This window comes from Sardina pilchardus, chromosome 8 (assembly GCF_963854185.1).
Source record: "Sardina pilchardus chromosome 8, fSarPil1.1, whole genome shotgun sequence".
In the NCBI taxonomy this organism is placed as follows: Eukaryota; Metazoa; Chordata; class Actinopteri; order Clupeiformes; family Clupeidae; genus Sardina; species Sardina pilchardus.
Genome location: NC_085001.1, coordinates 34,160,108 through 34,186,078, shown reverse-complemented (window position 1 = coordinate 34,186,078; position 25,971 = coordinate 34,160,108). Strand labels below are relative to the sequence as shown.

Here is a 25,971-nt window from a genome sequence, read left to right as displayed (position 1 = left end):
GCTGGGAAAAATATTTATTAATAAAATGACAGATGTTAAAAAATTCAGCATAAAAAGATTTAAAACTTACATTAGAAACTACTGCGATATAGAATGTTTAATGGCGAGAGAAAGTAATAAATCATTATATGGTGATAGATGGAAGAAAGTAAAAGAAATAGAAGGGTGGACTTAAAAAATAAATAAATATTATAGAAAAAAATATTATAGAAAAAATTTATTATAGAAAAAAAATATTATAGAACTCAATTAGAAACAAATTGGGATATGTATATATTTATGAATATATAAATATATAAGCTATATATTTGTGTTAATGTATGTTGTGTGTAGACAATGTTATGTACAAAGGAAACTTGGACAAAATGTAGTTCCTTCCAAAAGGTGAGGTGATAATGGGGGACACAAGAATATTAGTGACATGTTATGAAATGAAATGAGGATTTAATTACTTTTTGTTTGTTTTGTTTTTTAGTTTGTTTTTTCTTCTTTTGATTATGTTTGACATTTGCTTATGTTTGTCTGTTTGTAGTTTCTTTGCTTTTTTGAGTAAAGATAAAACAAAAGGGAGGAAAAAAGAGGAAAATAAAAGCAAAATGAAATAAAGGAATAAAAGGAAAAGAAAATACAAAACAAAGAAAAAATATAACAACAACAATAAAAAAAATCCAGTTAATAGTCCCCCAATGTGGGGGGGTGGCGGTGGAAAAAAAAAAAAAAAAAAAAAAAAACATGTAAAAAATCCTCCTGCTCCTATGGGAATTTTAGCCTGACTCTCGCCAGACCCTTGTAGTTCCGCCATGCTCCACCAGAGGCGTTTCGCTGAGCTCCACACAAGGGTCTGGACGCGAGGGCAATCCAAACCCCTGCCAGTGATCAAAAAATGAGCAGCCAATCAGGAGCGCTGAAGCGAGTGTTTGATTCAAATAACAATGGCGGCCCGCAGCGAGGAGTCTTGTGCTGACATTGATTCTGCTATTTCAACCGTTTTGTCGAATCTATCGAGTATTCATTCTTTCAGAGAATAGTTTTGAAGACATTTATTGGTGGCAAGGATGTTTTTATCTTCTTCCGACCGGGTTTGGCAAGAACTTGAAGAAGCCTAGCACGTCATTCAAGGTAACAGGCAAGTGGTTTATCAAATCACATGCGAGGATGTTTTACAAGGACCCGCCTTCAGAAATACATCTCCTATCGAGAAGTCCCAGATCCTTGTGTGAAGCAGACAGCGAACTACAGGATCTGGCGAAAGTCAGGTTATGGGAATTTAGCATAGGGGTCAAATACTTATGCAACCTGTATTTAAGGAAGAACATTTATCTATTTACGATACATTCTTCAATCACAAAGAAAATTAGTGTCCTTAGCGGTTTGATTTTTACTCATTTTTTGAATTAAGGCATTACAATCAATTCTCAAAAGATGATTTTGTATTCCTCTTTTTAGTCAACTTTAGCATGGGTGTGCATATACCCACTGTATGTTAACCCTATGTGTTAAATTCCCATAGGGTTACATAGGGGGTCAAATACTTCCTTCCCTTAGCATTTAAGAAAAACATTTATTTATTTACGATACATTCTTCAATCACAAAGAAAATTGGTGTCCTTGGCGGTTTTTATTTTTTTAATCAAGGCATTAAGATCAATTGTCAAATGATGATTTTATATTCCTGTTTTAGCATGGTATCAAATACATATGCTCCTCACTGTAATTGGCTGGAGTTTTTCAAGCCCTACCCGTTCCACAGATGATTGACGTGTTTAATTTCCATTTCAGTGCCTCCAATTCAGTGGCTGTAAGTGGGTTAGGAATAGGATTTCAAGTGATTTTGCAGAAAATGGCCAAAAAAGAGAATTCCATACCCTACATTTAATAAAAAAAGTTAGCATGTTGGTCAAATAAAATGTTTTTTGGACCTTATGATATTATTTTATAGGGATATTGCATATCAATAAAATGTCATTATTATTTTTATTATCATGATTTTCAATTATTTTCTCTAATCATTTCAGTTCCTTGTGGGGCTGGGTTTATCAGCTATATTGATTATAATGGAAGTTACTGCCTTTTGCTTTGGCCTAATTTGTTCACAGATTGATACAAAGGCAGAGTACAGTAACTTCCAAATTATTTATTGTTTTTTATGTACAGACTGATGTTCATTAAAACAAGTAATAGACAGAATTCTAGTGGTCTACCATACATTTTTCGCAGTTTCACACTGGAGTCAAAGGGTAAAAACAACTTGGGGTCTATTTACAGTAGTTAACAACTTCAAACTTTTGATTGAGAGCAAAATTAAGTTAATGGGTGGCATTTTGAGCAAGACTGTTTGTTTGCATCATCACTGAAAGTGCACAGAGAGGTTATAAGACCTGTATCTGTCAGTAGAATATTTCATTCATGATACTGAACAGATGCATGCTGTTCAACACAAATTTGGTGTGTTGGTGTTTTAAGTGACCCAAAACTTGTGAATGCCAGTCTGTATAGACAGACATTATCATTCTGTTTCTCATGTTGTGTTGGCAGGTTCATTGTGCACACGGATGCTTGGCCAGAGTCCCGGAGGTGATCATGCCTCCGCCCAGTATGGCATGAGTGCACTGACCTTCTTCACTCACTACCCATCACTACTGCCCTTCCTTCTCAGTGAACTAAGAAATGCAGCCATAGATCTTCATGATTCATCTCAACAAAGACGGCTTTGTGTTCACCCCTCCCTGTATCCTGTGCTGACCCTCCTTGCCAAACTTCAGCCTGGTATTCAACCTGAAACAAGGTGTAAAAAATGTTTAACTTTTGACGTTGCATTTTTTTAACAATGGGTCATTGCTTGGGTGTGTCCGTGTGATCGCTTCTGTCTGCCTATGTATAATGAGAATTAAATTAACTTTTTGTGTAGTTGCAATGGATGCAGCATTGATTGGAGTGCATGATTCTAATGTCAAGTTGGGTAACTCAAGTCTCAAACCATAAAATCAAACCTGTCCAAACCATTTTTACAGTCGGAGGTCAAGACACATTCTTTTCAAGAAAGGACCCCTGCACCATGTCACAAAGTCATTAACCACTGTAACATGATGATTTCAAAATTACTGTTACAGCTAAAATAACTTTGAGAAGTGAAGCGAGTGCACATCCTTGGGGTGAACCAGTGACTTTTGTTGGACATTGTCTCATGTTATTCTTGTGGTGTTTTTTTTTCTGTAGAGAACTGTCAGAGGCTGTGACACCATTGCTCCAATTGGCGTCCAGTCCTGTGTACAGCATCAGAGTGATGGCTTCCAAAGCACTAGTGGCGATGATGCCTTGCTCAAAATATCCTGCTTTCCTCTGCAAGATGGTTGAAGAGTTACCAAGATCCACCGAAGAGCCCTACTCTCACAACTATTTACATGGTCAACTCCTACAGATCAGAGCTGTGCTAACTCAGTTTATGAAAACTGACAAGTAAGTATGAAAGTATAATTACTAGATATTGCTTATTGATCCTGGTTCTTACACATGCAACAGCACGCACACATACATACATACATAAAAATGTACACAAACACATGCACAAACACGGCCACACGCATGCACACACACACCCTCACACACACAAGCTTCCATACACAACTGGTACCTTTTGGGCAGGCAGCTTTCTCTTTTAAAGCCAATACCCAATGGAATGTAAAAACCTGACCCAGACAATGTAAAATCCTGTGGTTTGTTTGGTAGCTTTAAAGCTCTTCTAAAAAATCACTAAAAAATCACAATGCACACATACTGCAAGTTAATCACTCTTTTTAGTCTCGCTCTTCTCTCCAATGGGGTCGATAGGGTGTTGTGTTATATGCTGTGCATGCCGCTGCACCCCATTGATGTGGTGCATGTACCTGTGATATAATATGTAATACACTGCTACTTGTTACTTTTTTGTTACTTGTTTTTTTTTTTACTGATTGAGTGATTGAGTGTTTTCTTAAAATGCTGTATTTGTATCTGTGCTTTCTGTGGGACAGCAGATGTAAACTAGCCTAAGGCTAGTTGAAAATAACTAATGAAAATAATCAATACTATATTATGCAAACCCTAACCCATAAGAAGCGCTAAGTGCATGTTGAACAAATATGCCTTTGGACCCCTCTAGAAAGATCCAATAATATTTCAGGAATCCACCAACATGAATCTTCCTCACAGGATCAAAAAAGTATACTTATACTTGAATCCTCTGATATAAAAAGTCTTGAAGAGACATACTGTAGGTGTAAGTCGGCATGTTGTGCGGATGTCAAGCAGTTGGGCCGTATATCTGAACAACAGAACCAGTCATTTGGAATCAGACACTAAGAGTAACTCCCAGTATTACCGACAGACAATGAAATGCTGTATGTAAATGAGCTTGTGCATGAACAAAGCAGAGAACATGGAGATTCTGTTCATATGTGTGATCAACCACACAGTGATTCTGTTAATGGATGTCAGTGTTGTTTACACATATGACTGCATAATGTCAGCATGTTCGTATTATATCTGTATCACCCTGAGTCGGACCTCCGTTTGCAGAGGCCATATACTGTGGAGGACATGTCTGAGCAGCTATAGATACCTCATGGGTTGAGATGGCCCTTTAAAACCAAAATACAAAACCTCCTGTAGGTCCCATGGCTCTTGAGATATTCACAGAAAACTGTGTTCGCCCCAACCTTCCTTTTTTGGGAAATTAATGATTCCCTGTCATCCTTGTGGAGGATGTGTCATGCAGCCCGGCTTTTTAGTGTTTTCATTGACACAAAATTAGTGAAAGCAAAAGAAACAAACAAACAACCCCCCCCCCCCCCCACTAAATCCTATATGACCACCACCTCTCTAATAGGGTATAGTGCCTTTTTTTCGACTCCTGTGAGCACCAAAAGCGCTTTACATTATCAGGCCTCACATTCACCCTTTCACACACGCTCACACACTGATGGTGGAGGCTACCATGCAAGGTGCCAACCTGCTCATTAGCACTGGGGTTAAGTGTCTTGCTCGAGGACACTCAAACAAGCAACCTTCCAGTTGCTGGACAACTCCTCTTTCTCCTGAGCCACTGCCGCCCACTAGTGTAGAGGTAGGTACAGTAGGAAGGACCCCCCCCCCCAGATTGTTCACAGTCCATTGGTGATTTGTTGTGACAATACAGGTGTGAGGTTCAAAAACAGGCTACAGTGCATTTCTTAGTCTACAACAATGCATAGACACATTAGATTGCAATGAAATCATAATCAGATTGTTGCCCACATTACAAGTATTAATTCAAGACCAAACATGAATGTTATATTCACATACATTTACAGAGGTTTCATAGGTGACCATCTCCACTGTATGGAGGAAGGGGAGGGGATTCACTGCGAAGTTACTTGGTAGGGTGCCAACTAGCCAGCAAAGACAATAGTGAGCAATCAAAAGTTCACACAGATGTAAATTAACAACAAAAGGCACTCTGCCTTATCTGCTTAAACGGCATAAAAAGACATAACAAACGTCATGCTAAATCAACATAAAAGTCAACATGATTTAAAGAAGACACAATGTCATTACATGCAAGATGATTAGCTAAACAATTACAGTTTTTTTTAAAAAAAGTTTGAATGGGTTCGCTTTGGACAAAATACTAAAGGTCAGGCTGCTAACGCCTTCTGCATCAGAATATCTCTGGAATAGACCAGGAGGGAGGACAATGAATTTAAATAAGGGCTCATTATGGTAGCAGTGGACTGTGGACAGTCAGCAGAATAACGAGAGAGCTGAAAAAAGTGTCTGTCTACACCTATTTTTTCCTCAGTTAGCTCTTTTATTTAGCCTTATTAAGATCTTATTTTGGATTTGACAAACAAGTCTTGTCAGTGAAATGTGTTCTTTTTATTTTAAAAATCTTTTTAAATGGTTGTTCTTCGTGTTTTTTGCAGGGCTACTTTAAATCCACTCAGTGTTTTTGTGGAAGTGTTGGAGTCCAAGATTTGGCTTGTGGCAACAGGACAGCAATGCCTCATGATCAGAGGGTTATATTTGGATTTGATCAGTCTTGTAAGAAACAACTGCTCTGAAGATTTCCTGCACCAGTTGTGTGCACTACTTATGTCAGAACTTCCCAACTCAACACACCATTTGCAAGTGCGCAGTATCCATATACTAATAAATTGACATTTGCATCAATCTCAATCACTGTTTGTGTACCAAAATCAGAAGTCTTGTTCACATACAGGTTGGCTCAGACTCCTTTTACGATGTGGCCCTTCACTTCCTGTGTGAAGATCGAAGTTGGATGTGTTTGGTGTGGCAGAATTTCTCGGTTTGGAATGCTGCTTGTAAGCTGTCCCTACTCAGATGGGCATCAGAGACATGTAGCTCAAGCATGACCAATGCACCACCTCTGCTAGAAAAAACACTCCAGGTATGTAGGCTAATCATATCTCTGCTCAAAATGGGCTCAAATGGGTACTACTCACTGTTATGTTCAGGGCAGTTTAAAAGTTAAAAGCTTTGTGTTTGTGGGCATTTGATAAAGGGTGTCATGGGTAAAGGGCACCTGCAGGAATAAATGTTTTCGGATGCAGACTATGCACAGCCATCTAGTCTGTCTATGCATAGGCTATGGTACACATCCCCCACTATTTATCCAATTGTAGATTTGCGCATTGGTCAGCTTAAATTAGCTTTTTTTTTTTTTTTTTCAAGGGCGCTTTTCGCCTTTATTCATATGGGACAGTGAAGAGTCAGACAGGAAGCAAGTGGGAGAGAGAGATGGGGTGGGATCGGGAAATGACCAGTTCAGATTCGGACCCGTATGGTATGAGCGCTGTAGCCTGTTGCGCCACAGCGCCCCCCCAAATTAGCTCAATTTTTACCTCCGATCCTGCTTATGTTTGCTGCCAATCAGCTGCTGGAGAAAGTTTAGAATCATTGGACATCATTGCCTATGGCGGAATTTTTTTTAGAATTTCAGTGATTGAATTTAAAGAGAAAATTCATTTTAATATAAGAAAAACTTCTTTTTCTATTTAAATTTGTTGCCCAGCCCTACTTTAACATTAGTCTTAACGGCTGCGCGCATGTGCTTTCATTCTCTCTCATGCGCAAACATGATTTTACTGCATAAAATGTAACAAATAGATTAATCTGTTTTACAGAAATTCAGGAGGGGAACAGGGGAATTCTTTTGCTGTTTGTAGTCTGATGGTAGCCTATGCACAGGGCATACATCTGCAGGCACCGCTGGATTTAGAAGGGCTCTCTGTCCCTGTTTATGTAAAAATGTTACAAATCATTTTGGCGTAGTTAATATTCATGGTTTGGGTCGCGGTTGAGTTGATCTAAATATCGGGCAAAAGCGGACACAGGTTTTGAAAGTCTGAGTATGGAAGTTTGGGGGAAAGTCCATGTAGTGGTTGAAAACCTGATCCTACATGCTTGCTTAAAAATTACAAATACAACAGCACACCTTTCAGTCAGTATTCAGCTGTGAAATCACATGTCGAACTTCTGAAATTAGTGTTTTAATTGTGTCACAACACCCCAACCCCCAAAATATTAAGTTAGCTCTCATCATGTCTTTTTTAGGCTAACCTGAAGGAGGTTTTACTGAATGAAGATACAGAAATTAGGGCAGTGTATCTCAAGGCTGTTGTATCAGTCATGACTGGAGGAGTTTGTTCCTTGGTACTTGACGAAGCGGCCATCCAAGAATGTTCAGAGATCCTGGTTAGAAGCTTGGAAGTCTCAGATGTTGGCACAGAGTACCTCTCACAGGCCCTGTGTGCTACCAGCCTGCTACTCTCTAAAAGGTATTCCCATAAAAGGCACGTTATCCTCTCTATTTTGTGCTGTATTTGTTATAATCATATTCTCCTATATGACATGTGCTTTTGTCACCAGCCATAATTACCACCATTGCTATAATGATCACCAAAGTCATTGCAAGCATGGGATCAACAATGGCAGTAATATGGGCTCCATGTCTGATGTGTACCCTTTGTTTGCTTGCATGCAATGCATGATTTTGTTATTGACAGTCAGTGGTTTTCAAAGTGGGGGCCGCTAGGGGGGCCGCAGCAAGTTGAATGAAAATTTAAAAGCAAAACAAATATTTCTATTATTTATTTTGTTATGAAATACCATTATAATAATGTGTTGTATGTATGGCGAACATTATACTTTTAATGCTGATATTTCTATCTGCCAGTTTAAGCCTTGGTAACTGCGCCAGTGCTCAGTCATTTAGCTATGCTAGCTGTGAAAAAATGTATAGACTTGTAAAAAGCAAAAACTGACGATCCACCTATCTAAACCACCAAAACAAATTAATACATACAGTAATTTCCCACATATAAGCCACAGGACAGTGTTTTGTGCAAGTTAAAAGAAACAAAACCATATTAACGCCATATCAACTGCCCCCCTGTATTAACCTCATAGCGGAAGAAATTTTGCAAAATCAATGTATAAGCCGCGGCTAATAGTCGGTAAGTGTTATTATTGCTAAGCCAATAGCATAAATAGATTTTGGTAACACTTTAGTTTGGGTGTCGCTGTTGCAGTGTACCTACCTAATTAGGTACAGTGGTACAACCTGTGTAACAACATGTACTATCAGGTACTATCATTGTACTTGCATTATGTATTTGTGGGTACCTACATATAGTTGTTACATTGTAATACTGAGTGCTTTTACAAAACTTTGCCAATTTGCCTACATATTTCGTCAGAGGCAAAGGGCTGACCTGAGACCTGTTGGATGGGGTAAATCTGGTCATGAAAGATTTGATATACAACTTGCTGCTACAACCTTGTTACGGGTTTATGTCACTGTATCAAAGAGTAATAAGTGTGTACCAACACAGTTGATACATGTGCTACATAGGGTAATGGCAGACATGTTCCAAGACATCAAAGACACAACATACATGTCATATGTGCATTTAAGTAATTAACTGGTACATTTAACAGGTTTATTCCACAGTATCAAAGAGTAACAAAGGTGTAGCAGTGCAGCTGTTACATTTATCAACTGTGTTGGTACACACTTATTACTCTTTGATACAAAGAGTGAGCGCCCTCTCCGAGACATGGCTAAAGTACAGCCATTTCTCTCTAAGCAGATACAGTGAAATTATTACAAAGATGTATTAATAGCAGACTCTCAGATAATTCTGCATTATCGGAATAGGAGATTGGATATGCCTTTTTGTTTCTACAGTTTCCACAGTTGTTGCTATGGCTCATTCAGTAATATACACACACATATTCTTCATGAAATTTCAGTTGTTGCTTTCGAGCCAACCCCACTTTGTGTATTTTTGGTGCTGTAATTAAAGATCTTTGACATGTTGCTCTCTCTCTCTTTTTCTCTTTTCTCCTTTCTGCTAGCCTGGACTGTACATTGTTCCCACGCTGGTGCAACATACTAGAGCGGCAGATGTTGCCCAATGCCTCAGAGGCACTCAGAATGGCTTGTGCTGAGTCTCTTTGCCTCGCTGGGGTACCTCTGATGTGTAAAGACCAGAAAAACAATCCACACAAACTGGGATTAAGGATTAGGTAAAATTTTTGGCAAATCGTGTGGGTTACACATGCACTGTTTGCTAATAAAAAGTAGAAGAAGAGGCCACCGGATTACAATACAGTGCATTGCTTTGCGTGCACTGTAACTTGAGTGGTAATTCCAAGGAAGCAAATAGAAATGGAAACTAGAAATGCAATTTGAAGTAATTACCAGTGCATGCAAAGTGGTTGCTAGGATGTTGCTTAGGTAATTGAAGTGGTTGCTAGGGTGCCTAGTATTAGTATTCCTAGTTCAATGACGAGACACATTGAGAAGAACAGCTTTACAAGTTGTTACAAGGTCAATTAGCATTAGAAGTATTGCACTGCAAAAGCTACTAATTTAACCAGGTGCTATTAATCTTAGATTAGATGAACGGTAACACTTTACTTGACGGGTTCGTTCATAACACATTCATAACAGCTGTCATGAACTGCACATGAAGCATTCATGGCTGTTTCATGAAACATGACTCAACATTCATATCAAAGATCGTATAGTTACTAAGATGAATCATAAAGGGGGTTTTCAATGGAATGAAATGGTGTCCACTTCCGCCTCCTATCTGGGCGTGATCAGTGAGGAGTAATCGGTTTAGACCAGTGTAGAAGCAGCAGAAGCAGTGTGCCGTTGATAATAGCTGGCCTGCGCAATTAGCGGAGACAGGTCAGGTCAGGAGGGACAGGTCGTGAACATGAACAAAGTTATTTGTCTATGTATTTATCACGTTGGAAAATACGATTTCAATGTGGGAATGTTAGAAAGACGTGTGCCTTGTAGAATATGGGTTTGTTACTTGCATTGCTGAATGTAGGGCTAAGGGAATGGTCATAATCCGAGATAAGGTTTATTTCTCCCTGTTTGCCTCCTACATGTAAATGGGAGTGGCACTACGTCACAGGGAAACCGGAATTGACCCTCATATGAGTCGTCTTGCTTTATAAACCGTCTCTGTTCATACCAACCCTTTCATGAATGTGGAAGACAAAATGTCAAAAACTTGTCAAAATAAAAGTCCAACAATCGCAAAGCAGCATTGCTGTTTTTTTTTCCGTTTTAGCCAACCTGATCATGTCACATCTTAGTCAACGGGTAAGTCAGTGTCCAGGAGAATTTAGTTTTTTGTCTGTTTGTTTATTTTATGATAGTAACCTCTGAAGAATGCATAATTGTCTACACAATGACTGTATATAGATATATAAAACAAATGTCCAACCATTCAGAGGTCCACAGATGGTCGGTAGTTCACTTCCCAGTATGATGAATACTTCACAACTCGTATAGTAAAGGGACATTTGAAGTAGACTTCATAAAATATTCATGAGATGTTTACAAACGCTGGAGAGGATTCAAAATACCCTGTACAGTATTTGGATTACTAGATTGTTGGACATTTATTTTGACAGGTTTTTGTTGTTTTGTCTTCCACATTCATGAAAGTGATGGTATGAATGTTGAGTCATGTTTCATGAATCAGTCATGAATGCTTCATGTGCAGTTCATGACAGCTGTTATGAATGTGTTATGAACGACCCCGTCAAGTAAAGTGTTACCAGATGAACAAATATATTATTGGTATTGGTATTGGTTTTAGTATAAAGAGCCTTTAACCAGCATGTTCTTGTCAAATCATTTGACTTAATTTAATGAGTGTATTAAATAAATGTTATGCAGAGCTTATCGTCTCATTGTGAAAACAAGGACATTTGGAAAATGTTTACAGTAAGGTTTTGTTGAGGATTGGGGTGGGAGATGCATAACATGTATTCATAACATGTACACTTGTTATGAAACATTCATGAATATCAATTCTAAATCAGCAAATGACAAAATACTTTTTCTTCTTCCTCTTTAGGTTGGTCAGTATTGGCTTATGTTTACTGCAAGATCAGAGTGAACAGGTGAGGGTGAAAGCTGCTGTCTTTGCATCAAAGGTGCAGAATCCCGCCATAGGTGGAATAGAACCAAAGCAGAAGAGTTCCTTTCTGACACATGCCAATCAATCCATACGCATGCTCCTGGACCTGCTTTTAGAAGATTTCTGGGATCACTGTGACCTTTTAGGGGCTTTATTATACCATTTACCAGAGTCAGACTTCAGCAGTCTTCTGAAAGACACTAAAGAAACAAAGTGAGTCAAAAAATTGTGTTTCTGAGCTTAATATGACACATGCATTTTCTATTTTGTGTGTTTAAGCATATGTGTATATGTATATGTACTGTATGAGTATATGTTTCTATCTCTGATTCACCAGTCTGTATGAACGAGATGATGCTAATATGTATACGGAGCCTTTGGCCATCAGTGAGTGTTTTCTGCCCTATTTGCTCCAACTGGCTTGGAAGTACCCTGAATCTTCAGTGCTGGCACAGAGGCTTGATAACTGGGTTAAAGATAATCTGGCTCAAATCCTGGAGAACCTTACAATCTGTAAAAAGATTATATCAGGTAAGAAGAAATGGCAGGCCTTGACCACATTATGCAATGCATTATGCCGAATATCTTTTAAAGTATTGCAAATTCTGTGTCTGCCTTTCAACTGCCAACTATGGTGTACCGTAAGTGCCTTGTTAAAGCCCCCCTTGGTAGGATTGGCTTTATTTCCCTCTGCTGGAGAAAGTGTGCATGCTTTTTTAAAAAAAAAAAAAATAATTAACGATAAAGCACATTCATTTGTTTACAAGATAGCGAAACGGTTAGCATAAGTTCAGCAGTACAATGTGGATGTTACAAGGTAAGAAACACGATTTAAAACGAGTTTCTTTTTTCTCACTTCCCTTACCGGGACTGTAAGTCCCAATGTTGCAAGGTTGGTTTTTGGCCTGAGGACACTAGTGGGAGTGGAGAAAGTCACCATTTTCACTGGACAAGATCAATCATCCAATAGCAAGTTTCGCAGTGAAATTCTGAAGTTCAAATTCTGTTGTGTTATATTAGTCACACACCGTTGTGAGGTATCTGAAAAAATACTTCCGGGATTTTGAAAATCATGATAAAAGATGACAGAAGCTGTGTTTCGCTGCTAAACTTGCTATAGAAGATTATCGAAGACCAGTAACCACTCGGTGGGCTGCACATTTTTAAAAACAAACGTTTAGGGTTGTTTTAAGGACAGAATAGTCCATGCAAAAAGCGAGCAATGTTAAAGCTATACAGAGCTCCATTCTAAAGCTGCCAAATTCCACAAACAGGCTCAATGGTCGAGATTTTGGTGTCAAACACTCGTTTTCATGCTAGGCAATACAGAAAATGGGCTTAAAGTGTAAAATACCAAAATATTCCCTTAAGACTGTCTATCAACCTTATGAACTGGATTGCTTGCACCAATGAAAGTTATAACCGAATGTTGGTTGTTTGGATATTTTGAATATATTTTGAACGAGTGAAATTTAAGCTTTCCAAAGGAATTGGCCCCAAGTTGCTGTGATATATGGTTTGCGAGTATTAATATTGAACTTACATGAAATGTAATCATATTTGCATGCTGCACAAAGCTCTATGCACCCATTTCACCCATACACATGGCAAATCGTATAAGCAGCAGTCCTTACATAATATGAGTATAAGCGACTCCTGAGTACCGCTTTGAACAAAGTTGTCACAGATGTCATTTGCACATGTATGTTCATAGGAAGATGCATTCTGCTCTAAACTTACACCCTCTTTCTTTTTCTCTGTGCAGGCCAACAAGGTCTGGAGTGTTCTTGGTTGAGCTTTGCCTCAGAGCCTCTTTTCCACCGCCATCTGTGTGGACTTTTCACAAGAGCAATCTTTTTGAATCAACTTCTGATATTCTCTGCTGAGTTGCATCCCCTCTTTAATAACACCATTCTATCACAAGATTTGCTGGATGTCTACAGACAGCTTTGTATGAATGGTGTTTTCTTGCCACAAGTCTTTCCTGATACTATAATGAGCTCTTTGGAGAAATCAAATATGCAGGTGCTCTAGGATGGTTTACATACCAGTTGATTGAAGCTGACATCTTGAATTTATCAGTCCATGGATCATCACTAACTGGGTGTGCACATCACTAACTGGGTGCACACTAAACAGTGCTGCATATTTTATTGTATTGAGGTCTGAATATTTGTGTAAATGTGTTGAGAACATAGGGTCCTAATTTAAATGCTGGACAAAGTGCCAAGTCTATATACTGACTAAAGCTTGCTTGATAACAATGTCAAATCTATTTGCAAATGTATTGTCATAAGAAAGAAGCACACATATCAGTAAAACAATTTAAATTTGGGTCCAAAATGTTTTCTCTTGTCATATGGTTATTGCAGGTGAAGAGAAACCAGTAGTCGGGAGTAAAAGTGAACCTCTCATGCCTTTGTAAACATTTTGTTTTAGTAAATATACTGTACTTATTAAAGAGAATAAAATGATCAAGATAGTCCCAATGCTGTTGTAAAAATCATACCCACCATCAAGTGTACCACATCTGTTAAGAATATCTTCTGTTATAATTATTTGTCAGAGTAGATTTATTTGTGATTCTAAAACGGAAAGTTCTGGTCTTTGATTATGATTGTCTGAGAGAGAAATTTTCCCTGTCGCTGTGTTTTGCCGATTTTACGGCTCCCATTTAGCGTAGAAATCTAGACGCACCCTAGCGGCCAAAAATATTTTTGCCTAGCGGGATGGTCTAGGGTCGCACCGTTGAGGCCAAGCCTGCGCTAGGCTCCAGGCCAGCCTAGCCAATCAGAACGCTCTATCTGTGTACGGAGTCCTTGAGCCCGCCTTAGCTCACCTTCGGCTTCTGATATTGACGCCAGAGGGCTGGACCATGCAATTCAATTCAAATGCTTGACACATACTGTAGCTATATTCAAATAGTTCTAATTAATTTTCCGTCATCTCATATGATAGCCATATACAGTCTGGCTATCACCATACTATGCTCAATCTTTTAAGATTGAACATTAGTTTAGAAAGTCTGCGCGTAATTACTAGGCCTAGGCTACTACACAAGAGGTGTGATCAATGGGCATAGTTCAAATAACGCCATATGCTTGGATACAGGGGGTCAGGATTTGACTGATTAGCTTCGCCAATTAGCAAGGCACTTAATATTCCTCGTCGCCATTTCCCAGAAATACATCATGTTTGATGCCATTACTCCTCATGCTGATTGGTAGCTGTTCCACTCTCAGCTCATGCACGAGCTTAGTGTGGGCATGAACTCTCCTTATATTTCTTCTGTACCTTACATCAATACACATCATTTGGCTACGTAAAATGGCACCGGAAACAAGCCCCTTGAAACGCCATGTTGAAGCCTGAAAAAAGCGTTCAATTTTGGCAATTTTCACTAGCCTAGCATTCCATGAATGGGGGCGGGACTTGTTCACTTTCTCCATGCTTGCTTTGATAGGCCCGTCGTCCTTCAACCAATCCGGATCGGGTACGCCTGCTGGATAAGCCAGTTTGTGATTGGACCCAGCAAACGTGGACAGGAAGTAGGAGAGATAGATGTGCAGGTTACCAGCCTGAGTTCCAGGGCAAAATCCAAACCACTAGAATGTCACTATTGTCTTCGATGCTTGATGCTTCGAATCATTTTGCAATAGGCCTACAATTAGAGAGGCTTCAGAGGCTTCGTTCGCCCATCACTATTTTTTACCACATTGTCTTTTATCATGTGGCAGTGTCATTTTCAGTCAAACAAACATTTGGAGAAAATCGACATTGAATCGAATGCCAACGTGAATGTTTGGACTTAACATAGCCTGTATGTTTTCTGCATTTTAAACTGATTTTTGTTTTTCTATTATTGTCAGACACTACTTTGCTTTTGGTGATACGCTAAATTACAGTTTTTTTTATTATTATTATGTTTTGCAATGAATAAGTTCCGACTTTTATTTTGAAGGAATGTCGAATTGCGACTATACTGTAATTTTCGTTATTGTCGCCGGTTCCACGCTCTGCTGTTAACGCAACAGGAAATACCCCTGTATGGTTTGTCTCTAACTTAATTTGCTGTTGTTTTCGAAAGATTTGGATTATATATTGTTATCGGACGTGAAACTTTCATTTTGATGAGTGTGTTAGCTGCTTGGCCATACATACGTCTTTGGTGATGTTTACACGTCAGCACACAACTCGTGTGTAGCAACCTTTCTTTTACTGCCTATGTGCGTTACTCAAAGTGGACTGAAGTTGAACGTGGAAGGTAAACGTCATCTAATGAATGTGGGTACCAAACGGGAGCTGCTAAAATTATATATACATAAACAATGCCATTTTGTCATAGTTACTGTTTTATTGATCGATGACAAATACTAAGGGTAGTCAATATTTTACTGTTTATGGCCCTACGCCATCTAATTTTTGTCAGTCTTTATAGTCGCCAGCTAGCGAGGGAAGACAAGAATTGTTCTGTTGTGAATCAGGTAGAGGCATAGTACGTGTCACGCGATACGCTTGGTCAGTGATTTGGGTAACATTAGGAATTAGCCGGTTCGTTTAGCTATGCCAGCGTTGTTGTCGCTCACTCCAACAACAACAACAACAACAGCAGTATTAATGTGTGGATAACTTTAGCTGGCGAGTAAAACTTGGATAACGAGTGCACAAGGGTACATCGCAACAACTGCCACAACCTTTTTGACACCCAACAGGCAAATTAAGAAATAAAGGACTCAGCATGGGCCTGTTTCGGAGCGAGGAGATGTGCTTGGCCCAGCTGTTTTTGCAGTCTGGATCTGCATATGACTGCATCAGTGAACTAGGAGAATTGGGACTTGCGGAATTCAGAGATGTAAGTGCATAACCATATTTATCCAAGTAATGTAAAAATAAGTTTAGCTAGATGTGGTCTTTTGCTGTTTATTTAGATCATGTACAACTGCCACATAGGCCTAGTTTGTGTACAGCCCACAAAGTGTACGGTTGTCGCCTAAACTTTTGTCAGTTATTTATTAATATAATTTGCTTATTCCTTCAAGCACACACAATTCCATTTGAATGTGTAGTTTTATATCCGGGACATTCTACTAGAAAGCCTACATGAATCTTGGAAATCAATATTGTTATTCTTGAATCTCAACATTGAGTCAGATACTGTAGGTCATCTTTAATGATAAACACCTGTTGTGCCAACCCAGAATGTCTTTTGATTTCTTTGATAAAATGCATTTTTAGATGCATTTATGAAAATAACTTCTAAGAAATAATAGGATATTTGTCAGGCCCTGTCAGTAAAAGAAGGCTGTGACGGGGCCTGACAGCCAGTCATTGTAGTACAACAATTCCTTTCTTTTCTAAGGTATTTTAAAGTGATGGGGCTGGACCATTTAGCTCGTCTCCCAGAAATTAAGTATAAATCAGTTCATGTAATGAGTGGACTTATCCGTGATCAATTCCAGTTTCACCTTGGTAGTCATAACTAACATAACTACTAAGGGTTTTTCATTGAAATAGCCCTCGGACAGGAAATGTAGGTTTCTGGTAGAATGTCCCATCCAACTAAATACAGGTTTACTCTCTTTCCAGCTTAATCCAAGTGTCAACGCCTTTCAGCGTAAATTTGTAACTGAAATTAAAAGATGTGAAGACATGGAGCGGATTTTAGGTAAGGGGGAGAAAGGTAACAATTTGTCTGCTTCATGGGCCATTAGATCCCATTAGGAGCGCCTGTCTTGATATGAAGATGTTGCATGAGGCAAAGGCAAGCTGGTTTCTTCCACCAAGTATATATTTTCATTTACCTGGTGGTTTTCAGATATACTGTAGCAAAACATTTGGTTCAGCTGAAAAAGAAGCCAACCTGTCGAGTTAGTAGCACTTGCATGTGAACAGTAATGGCCACCGCACGACACTGTCATACAGGTTTTGTCAACCACAAAAAAATTCCAGGCACAACAAAATACTGGGGGTGACCTAAAGCTTAGGTATGTTGCTAGCTCTTAAAGACTGATGAGGAATAAAAGCTGTTGTTCCTGAATATGTGCCTCTGGCCATCCTGCTTCCATTGTGCTAAAGATTGCAATAATAATTAAGGAGGTGCATCAACCCACCCAATAATCACTAATTTGAAGTGATCATTTCAAGTACTACCAGAGTGGGTGCGTCCCTCTATCTTCAGGAAGCTCTTAAAGACCCAAAGAGAGTGCCCTTCTAACACGTCTAACAACATAACACACCTAGGATACACTTACCATGCACTTCCTTTCTTCCCTTCTTCCCTTCTTCTACTTCTTTATACCTTCTTCTAAATATGGAATCACCACTCTTGGTGGCTTTGTAAAGCATAGCTCAAAAACACTTTTTGTCATTCCATCAATAGAAAGGAGTTTTGGTGGTGTAGTCTTTTTATAGGATGATAAGGTACCTTACCTTTCTTCAGGAAAGATACAGTGCCCTCAAAAAGTATTGGAACATAATGCTTAAAGTTAAATATAAAATCATCTTTTGGAAATGTATCTTAATGCCTTAAATAAACAATGAGGAACTATTCAACCTTTAAGGACATTCATTTTCTTTGTGAATGAATAATGTATTGTAAATAAATAAATGTTTTCATTAAAACACAGGGGGTCATAAGTATTGCCATGTTAATTGTCATGCCCATGTTAAATTCCCATAGAGAATTTTTATTTTTATTTTTAAAGGCCAGTTATTTCATGGATCCAGGACACTATGCACACTGATAAAGTCCCCTTGGCCTTTGGAATTCAAATAACCCCACATCAACACTATACCCTTCACCATACTAAGAGTTTGGCATGCTTTATGTCAGTTATTAGCTGTTAGCTATTTAGCTGGTTTGAATTGCATTGAGCTCAATGAGAATGAAACCAGCTAAACCAGCTGTCGAGTCGGTCAACCAAAAGAGAAATAAAGGTTACGTTATGTAACCCCGGTTGTCTGAGGGATATCAATGAGACATCTCACCTGATTGCCTTGAGAATTCAAGGGATAATAAAGAGGTATAAGGAGAAAGTAGAAAGGGATCCAAGTATAACTGTATTCAGGTGGAATGCAGCTGACCTAAAGGTTGTAGCTCACTCGTCAGTGTTCTCGACTTTCAATCTGAGGTGCGGTATTTTGCGAGTTTAGAGTCCGGCTGAGCCACACGGTCAACACAACATAGATTACGCAAGTACCGCGTTTGTTGAGGTGACCATTGGAGGGATGGTGACATTCAACAAGGTGGGAGGGGAAACTTTTTGGCATCAGATTTTCTCAGTATTGTCTTTCATCCTAATTGCAGGATATTTACTAAAGGAGATCAAGAAGTCAGATATTCCACTACCTGAGGGGCAGGTGAATCCAAATGCTCCCCTACCTAAGCAAGCTTTGTCCGTTATGGTGAGTTGAAGTCATTCACTTACACTTTTCATTTCATCTTATTGATGGTGTTTGTTTATCAACTTGTTACATATTAAAAAGGTCTTGAGTTGACATTAATGGATAGGTTCCCAAACCTAAGACTAATGGGGCCCAATTTTATTAAAAAAATATATATAAAAAAAAGCATTTCCTAAGCATTTATTTAATGGCATTTGAACAATTTTGCATCATTTGATGCAAAAAAACAATTACATCCACCACTCCATGACACCTTAGACACTATAGGGGATCCCAACCTTTTTTGGCAGGTGACCCCATTTTGACGTCACAAAATGTTGGCCACCCCAATCATTCACGTGTAGCAAGAGAGAGAGCAACTCCTCTCTGCTGTAATACTATGTGTAACATCCAGATGCGAACGTGGCACTTTGATTTTCCTTAAAGCTGCCGTCGGCAAGCCTTCAAAATTCCGAGTCTAAAGTCGGAAAATTCAAACTGATACAACTTTCAGGTCCCTCCCCTGTACCTCTACCAAACTCCACACTGCCCCCCAAACCCCTCCCTCTCTGGAGACGTGGTTGTGTACGTGAGCAGCAGAGTAGCAGCGGTTGGATAGCAGCGTGTGCACAAGCTGTGACTGACAGGTAGCGATCCCTCCCCCCTAACGTGATTGCTTAAACAAAGTAGGGAGCGCTCGATTTTTGCAAGCACGATTAGAGGGAGCGAGAGAATTCGGGATTTTCCCTAAAGAGCCTATTCAATATTCTACCTTCAGAATCCCATGACAGTTCAAGCTAATATGACTAAAAAAATGCTGCTGACGGCAGCTTTAAATGTCCTTGCACATCTGGTTGTTTAGCTACTTTGTTTTGAACACTGATCAAGCATAATTCTATCAATTAATCATTTCATGCGGGCTGTCGAAGTTTATCTTCACTTAGCTAAATTGTTCTTAACATCACAATCCGGGTGTAACTGACCTGGTTAAAGTCACATGTAAGATGCACAGAACTTGAGTCTCTTTCGAGTTACAATTGTAAATCTTATAGTAACTAGGGAGTCAGCGTCCGTTTACCCCTGTTAACGGATGTGTTATGTTATGTTATGTTATTGTGTTGAGTGCTGTACTTGGGAGCAAAGATGAACCGGAGTCAAATTCCTTGTTTGTTTACGCAAACCTGGCCAATAAAGCTGATCCTGATTCTGGTGTGAATTTACCTGCCACTGCTTTCAGTTGACTTGAACACAGTGACCAGAAACACGAGAAAGGGTAACTTTCCGGCTGAGTTTAATGAAATAATTGTCGCAGGGGTAGAGAGGCATAAAACATTTTATTCTCAAGCTGACGAACACAATGATACATTCTAGAAAGAATATTTGGGATACGAAAACAGAAAAAGTAACCAATTAAAATATTGGGTGATGAGCACGCAACACACGACAATCAATGTCATGAAACAAATGGTTGCTAAAATAGCAGACTCGAAGAGAATGCAAGGGCTGGCATGAAAGTATGTTTTTACGATACAAGAGCACAAATATGTTAATGTTGTGCTCTATAAGTATTTTTAAGCTGATTGACTTCCTCTGCTCTGATTTTTAGGAGCAGCTTCAGAGACTTGAGCTGGAATTGAGTGAGGTGACCAGGAACAAAGAAAAACTACAGAAGAATCTTCTGGAACTGACAGAGTACACCCACATGCTGCACATTACAAAGAATTTTGCACAGCGCAACACGGAGGTTTGTAATTGTAATTGATTTGCTGTAGCCTTTACTCCTCAGTGTCACAGAAAGCCTAGTGGAAAGTTCAACTCGTCTACTGGCAAACTGTTGAGTTTAAATGGCCTCCCTGAAGTGTCAGAGAGAGGTGTGGGTGTTGAAGGGATGGCTTCTGATGACCGTGACCGTACTACTGAGTTACAGTATAATGACGTGAATTGAGTATACAGTCGATGTTGCGTTCAATTGGCCGGTTTCAAGCGAGATTCTCACGCGACCTCACGCGTGAATCGCGCATATTTTATTTATTTTTCCCAAGTGAAGCTGCAATGACCCTTGTGAGCAGGGTTAGGAATGTTGGCATTCACCACTAGTCTATAATCAAATAATCCAAAAGTGAATTAAATCCCGAAGCAAGCTGAACATATTTTCTGCTATTAATATAGCCTACTGATGCGCTGCTCCAACTGATACACAGTCTCACGATTAAACTTTTATTATTGTTATTATTGTTTATGAAGGTGTCTTATTTTATGAAGAGGCATCTGGCTATTTCATTTAGGTTTGTTTTGATGTCACTAATGGTTTCATGAGGTCACGAGGCCAGTGTCAAACTCCCATTTAAAAGCATAATTAGGCCTATGTCCGAAGCGCCACTTGTGTTGTCGTTTTTGGGTCAATTTTATTTAAATTTTTATTTCAAATTATTTTGTGGATAGGCTGCTGGTACGCTTGTTTTTATGCTGCCAACAAAACAAAATGGTTCACGAATGTTATTCTTGATTCTAAATGCGGGAAACAATTAAAAATAAAATGTCCCATTTTCCGATGCACCACAAACCTCTTGCCTATATTATATATTTATTTTAAATGTAAGCTGACTGTTGTCAAAATTGGCTTTATCACTATTTATTATTTGCGATTTCTCTCCATATCAGAAGATAACGTTACATCCATTCTACAATAGCTACAGTGCACAAGCGAGCCAAAACGCTTCTCTTTGTCTACGATGTAGACAATGAAATATTCCAAAATTGTAGTTTTGTAGAATACACTCAAAATGTCATTACAGCATTTGTACAGGTGGTCAAATACCTCTGTTACCCTTGGTCGCTTCCTGCAAAGTCAAAGCACTGGATTTTTCATGTTGCACAGCACAAGTAACATAGCCTTGAAAATCCAGCCCCTGGTAATCTTTCAGATTAAGGGTCTGGCCATGAAAAATGTAATGGCCCGACTCAAGGGGTGGCACCAAGCATGCATTTTAAAATCTCACTGCATGCAATTGGATAACACTACAACCAATAGAAGGGTTGTCACTTGCGCTCTAGCCCCGTCGGTGCTCACAGTCCAGGACCACAGGATATGCAAAGTTGGCTGGGCTACTTCTCAAAGACTAACCCAGAGATGACTGGAGCACTCAGATGAAATAAACGTTTTTATTGTGGTGCACAAACGTTTGTGCACCACAATAAAAAAGTTTATTAATATACAGTCCGTTTGCACCAAAAAGCTGCTCACTTGGCGTAGTGTTTTCAATTCATGCATTCAAGTTAACGGTTTCAGTTTATGTCATGAATGATTTAGGATACAACAGAAAGGTTAACTTGTAGACTCTAGAGCTTCAGTGAATAAACAAACTCTGTTAACCACAGGTGCATCCACTCGATTCAGTCACTGAAGATGTGTAGGGAAATGCCTGAACAACCATTTTTATGCATTCCGTGTGTGTGTGTGTGCGTGCGTGCGTGCGTGCGTGCGTGCGTGCGTGCGTGCGTGTGTTTGTGTGTGTGTGTGTGTGTGTGTGTGTGTGTGTGCACGCTTGCATGGGTGCATTCGTGATGTATGTGTTTATGTCATAATGTATGTGTTTATTTCAGTATGAGTCTATTCAGACCCAGTATGAAGAGTTCCCTTTCTTGGAAAAAGAATCCATCATGGATTATAGCAGCATGCAGAGGCTGGGGGCTAAACTCGGGTGAGTCTAACTGTGAATATTTTAACTAATGCGAATTTATGGTGGTGTTGATCATGGATAATCATCAGTATTGCGTGATTTATTATAAAACACTTTCAATGCACTCAAGTGTTTTGTGATTTCAATTGCTGTGATTGTGAACACCTTTTTCCAGCTTCATCTCCGGCTTAATCCAGCGGGTTAAAATAGAGGCCTTCGAACGGATGTTGTGGAGGGTCTGTAAAGGCTACACTATCCTCAGTTACTCAGAGATTGATGAGTGCCTTCAGGATCCTGAATCGGTACCACTGCTCTAAACGCCCACCACAATACAAAAAAACACTGTGACAGACAAAGATAAGACATTTTGGGAAATGGGTCCACTGAAGCAATGATTCCTGTCTTTATCTTTGCCTCTATTTCTAGGCTGAAGATCCAAGGACCGTGGTGTTCCTGATATCCTATTGGGGTGATCAGATTGGACAGAAAGTGAAGAAAATTTGTGACTGGTAACCAGTTTTGGACAAATATGGTTCATCAGTCAAATAAGCCAAATGATGTGTGGGAAGTTGGGGAACAGATTTTGTGTCTGTTTTTTTTTTTCCAGCTATCACTGTCACCTTTATCCATACCCCAATAGCAATGAAGAAAGGGCTGATGTGATTGATGGCTTGAAAACACGTATCCAGGACCTGCACACAGTAAATACTTTCAGTTCTTTCAGTTTCCTTTTTACCCTTTGACAAATGGTTTATCACTGTCTCAGCAGAATACACAGACACACACACACACACACACACACACACACACACACACACACACACACACACACACAGTGCAATGCTAAATTTGATGTTGTTTGGATCAGATATGCAAATGCAAATCGGTAAATATCGGTAAAAGAAGCACACATTGGCTTTTCCACTCTAGCCGCTGGCCACTAGGATGGCGAAAACTACAACATTTCTTGACCGACCACCGAGCCTCATTAGTCGGTTGAAAACGGTTAACCGATTAGTTTAAAATATGCTACGCTATTTGAAATAACAGCCACGCAATATCGCAACTCTGTGCCATCTCTCTGACCCCCGCTCACACACACAGCCCCGGCGCCGCCCGTTCACTCACGTCACTTTTTTAAAAATCCCCGCAAACCAAGGACCTTAAGTAAGTGGAGGACTAATGGCTCCTTCGTTTCAAAATGGATTGGGTACAAGGTGATCGCGTTGCAAATTAAGGCGTTTGACTAGCTCATTTGAAACTGAAATTGCCGTGGCTCACTTAAGAAAATGACAGCTACGAAGAGACGCCGCTTAGTTTGAGGAAGTGCTAACAATAATAAATGATCATCAATTAGCCTACCTTATCTGACTGTTATCCTTGATGACCCTTCCTGAAATGTAGATGTAATGTGTTTCCAAATCTAAGCCCATCTTATCCAGAAAGTTCCAGAAAGACCGCAACACAATAAAACCAATGGATAAAACAGACACCTCCAGATTGCAAAAGACGCACTGGCCAAGGCAGAGCGTGCGAACCCAAACGCTGTGACTTTGTGACAAATGTTTTTATTGGTTTATTAGCCTACAGGCAGGCGAGTTATTAAATATGTGTGAGGGATAATTTGTTAACTTCACATAAAAAATATCTAGGAATGAGATGGCTAGCTGTAGTAGCGTTTAGTCCACTGCTATAATAGCCTAATTTAGAGATCGCTTTTTATTCTTTTTAACCGACTAGCGACAACTTTGACCGGTTAACGTGGATACGGTCAACCATCGGTCAAACAGTCACCGGTTAACATCCCTACTGGCCACTCCCCCTCCCACAAAACAGGATAAAGCTCAACCGGCAATCCATTAAGGCCAGGGATACACCCTCTCTTTATACTTTCTAGTGTCAGATGTAAGTTCTTTTAGTGAGATAGGCAAGTCAAGTTGTTCTGCATCCTCTATGGGAAAGGGTAGAAAGAGTCAGGTTGGTAAAGAAATTTGTATCTCAGAGGGCTGACAGTCACTAGAATACCGATTTGCACAAAATGATGTGAATGACCCATTTATATGTAGAGTAGTTGTCACAGATTCTCCTTGATCTCTTTCGGCTCTTCTGATGTTATAGAGTCAGGGCAAGAAGATTACTTGGGTGGCTGCCTTGTGAATGATGCTTGTGCTTGTAATATGTGTTAAAGGAACACTTCACCGTTTTTCATATGAAACTATGTTATTCCCTTAAGTAAGACGAGTTGATACATACCTCTCACGTTTAAATGCGTGCACTCACTGGCTCTGGCAAGCAGCGCTACTAGCACTTAGCTAGCCCAGTTCATTCATTAGGATCCAAACAGAGATGAATTTAGAAATGACCAAACATCTTCATGTTTTCCCTATTAAAATACAGTAACACGAGTAGTCACACGACCAAGTGTGGTGAGACAAAATAAAATGTGGTGCATTTCTAAGCGGTTAAGAGGGATAACTATGTTGTGTGGCGGAATAACAAGTGGGAGCACTTCGACTCGGCGCAGTAATATCATCGCTCTTGCACTTTCAGTTTCACTTTGGAGTGAGGATATTACTGTGCCGAGTCAAAGTGCTCCCAATTGTTATTCCGGGTAGGCGGGGCTAAAGTTCGGCTGCACCCAGGCTATAGTCAAATATGGTTGGGGCATACTAATAAAGGCTACTTTCCTTCCTTCAATTGAGGTACAACAGAATGCTCGCCTTCCTGAAGCATCTGAGTGTACCTTAATGATGTTTATATTTAGATTACGTCTCATTAACATAGCTACACCCTTGGTGCTAGTGCCATATGATGAGGCAGCTACCATTCTATATCTCCTGTGTTGTAGTCTTAAAGCGTCATTTGGCTTAAGGTGAGTTTCCTGCAATAGCACTATAACAGCATTTCTTCATTAAGGAAATCCAGGACCTTGGATCTTTTGAATGGAGAGTGGCAAAGTGGCAAACCTCACTTTTCATCACAGCATAACGTTTGAGAACCACTGTCCTAATGGCCATTGTTTTTGATAATCCCTTTATCAGGTTCTTCATCGGACCGAAGACTATCTACGGCAAGTGTTGAACAAGGCTTCTGAGTCTGTATATACCTGGGTAATCCAGGTAAAGAAAATGAAGGCCATATATCATATTCTAAACCTCTGCAGCTTTGATGTCACCAACAAGTGCCTCATTGCAGAGGTCTGGTGCCCCCTCAATGACCTACCAGCCCTGCGAAGGGCACTGGAAGAAGGTTCGGTGAGTGTGTTTTACTGTGAACCTGTGATAAAGTTCTGCATTCCTGCGATAGTTTTGGGTCTTTCAAGAAGGCTCTGAAGAGTTATCTGTTCATCTTACTCATTAATACATTTTTAGAGTTACGGTTTCTGTAGGTATGTTTTTTTATTTCATTATTATTTTAAT

General features: G+C 39.5%; 2 protein-coding genes across 6 annotated transcripts in view; both read left to right on the top strand.

Moving 5' to 3' along the window:
• LOC134089302 (tRNA (32-2'-O)-methyltransferase regulator THADA-like) overlaps window positions 1-13,963 on the top strand; it is a 45,953-nt gene extending 31,990 nt beyond the window's left edge. For both annotated transcript variants that reach the window (XM_062543734.1, XM_062543733.1), the window contains 9 exons: window positions 2,536-2,785; window positions 3,217-3,456; window positions 5,940-6,144; window positions 6,236-6,424; window positions 7,591-7,814; window positions 9,397-9,567; window positions 11,427-11,702; window positions 11,827-12,020; window positions 13,255-13,963. In XM_062543734.1, coding sequence (XP_062399718.1) covers window positions 2,536-2,785; window positions 3,217-3,456; window positions 5,940-6,144; window positions 6,236-6,424; window positions 7,591-7,814; window positions 9,397-9,567; window positions 11,427-11,702; window positions 11,827-12,020; window positions 13,255-13,523 — 2,018 coding nt within the window. In that variant the 3' untranslated portion in view covers window positions 13,524-13,963. The remainder of the gene's footprint in view (window positions 1-2,535; window positions 2,786-3,216; window positions 3,457-5,939; window positions 6,145-6,235; window positions 6,425-7,590; window positions 7,815-9,396; window positions 9,568-11,426; window positions 11,703-11,826; window positions 12,021-13,254) is intronic.
• A 1,533-nt stretch (window positions 13,964-15,496) lies between these two features.
• atp6v0a2b (ATPase H+ transporting V0 subunit a2b) overlaps window positions 15,497-25,971 on the top strand; it is a 28,311-nt gene continuing 17,836 nt past the window's right edge. For 2 of the 4 annotated variants that reach the window (XM_062543749.1, XM_062543748.1), the window contains exons 1-10: window positions 15,497-15,753; window positions 16,202-16,341; window positions 17,076-17,154; window positions 18,796-18,893; window positions 20,479-20,616; window positions 22,476-22,573; window positions 22,728-22,854; window positions 22,979-23,061; window positions 23,160-23,253; window positions 25,594-25,806. In XM_062543749.1, the coding sequence (XP_062399733.1) occupies window positions 15,714-15,753; window positions 16,202-16,341; window positions 17,076-17,154; window positions 18,796-18,893; window positions 20,479-20,616; window positions 22,476-22,573; window positions 22,728-22,854; window positions 22,979-23,061; window positions 23,160-23,253; window positions 25,594-25,806 (1,110 nt within the window). In that variant the 5' untranslated portion in view covers window positions 15,497-15,713. Of the gene's footprint in view, window positions 15,774-16,201; window positions 16,342-17,075; window positions 17,155-18,795; window positions 18,894-20,478; window positions 20,617-22,475; window positions 22,574-22,727; window positions 22,855-22,978; window positions 23,062-23,159; window positions 23,254-25,593; window positions 25,807-25,971 lie in introns of those variants that run through there. The other 2 variants (XM_062543750.1, XM_062543751.1) reach the window with 2 other exon arrangements.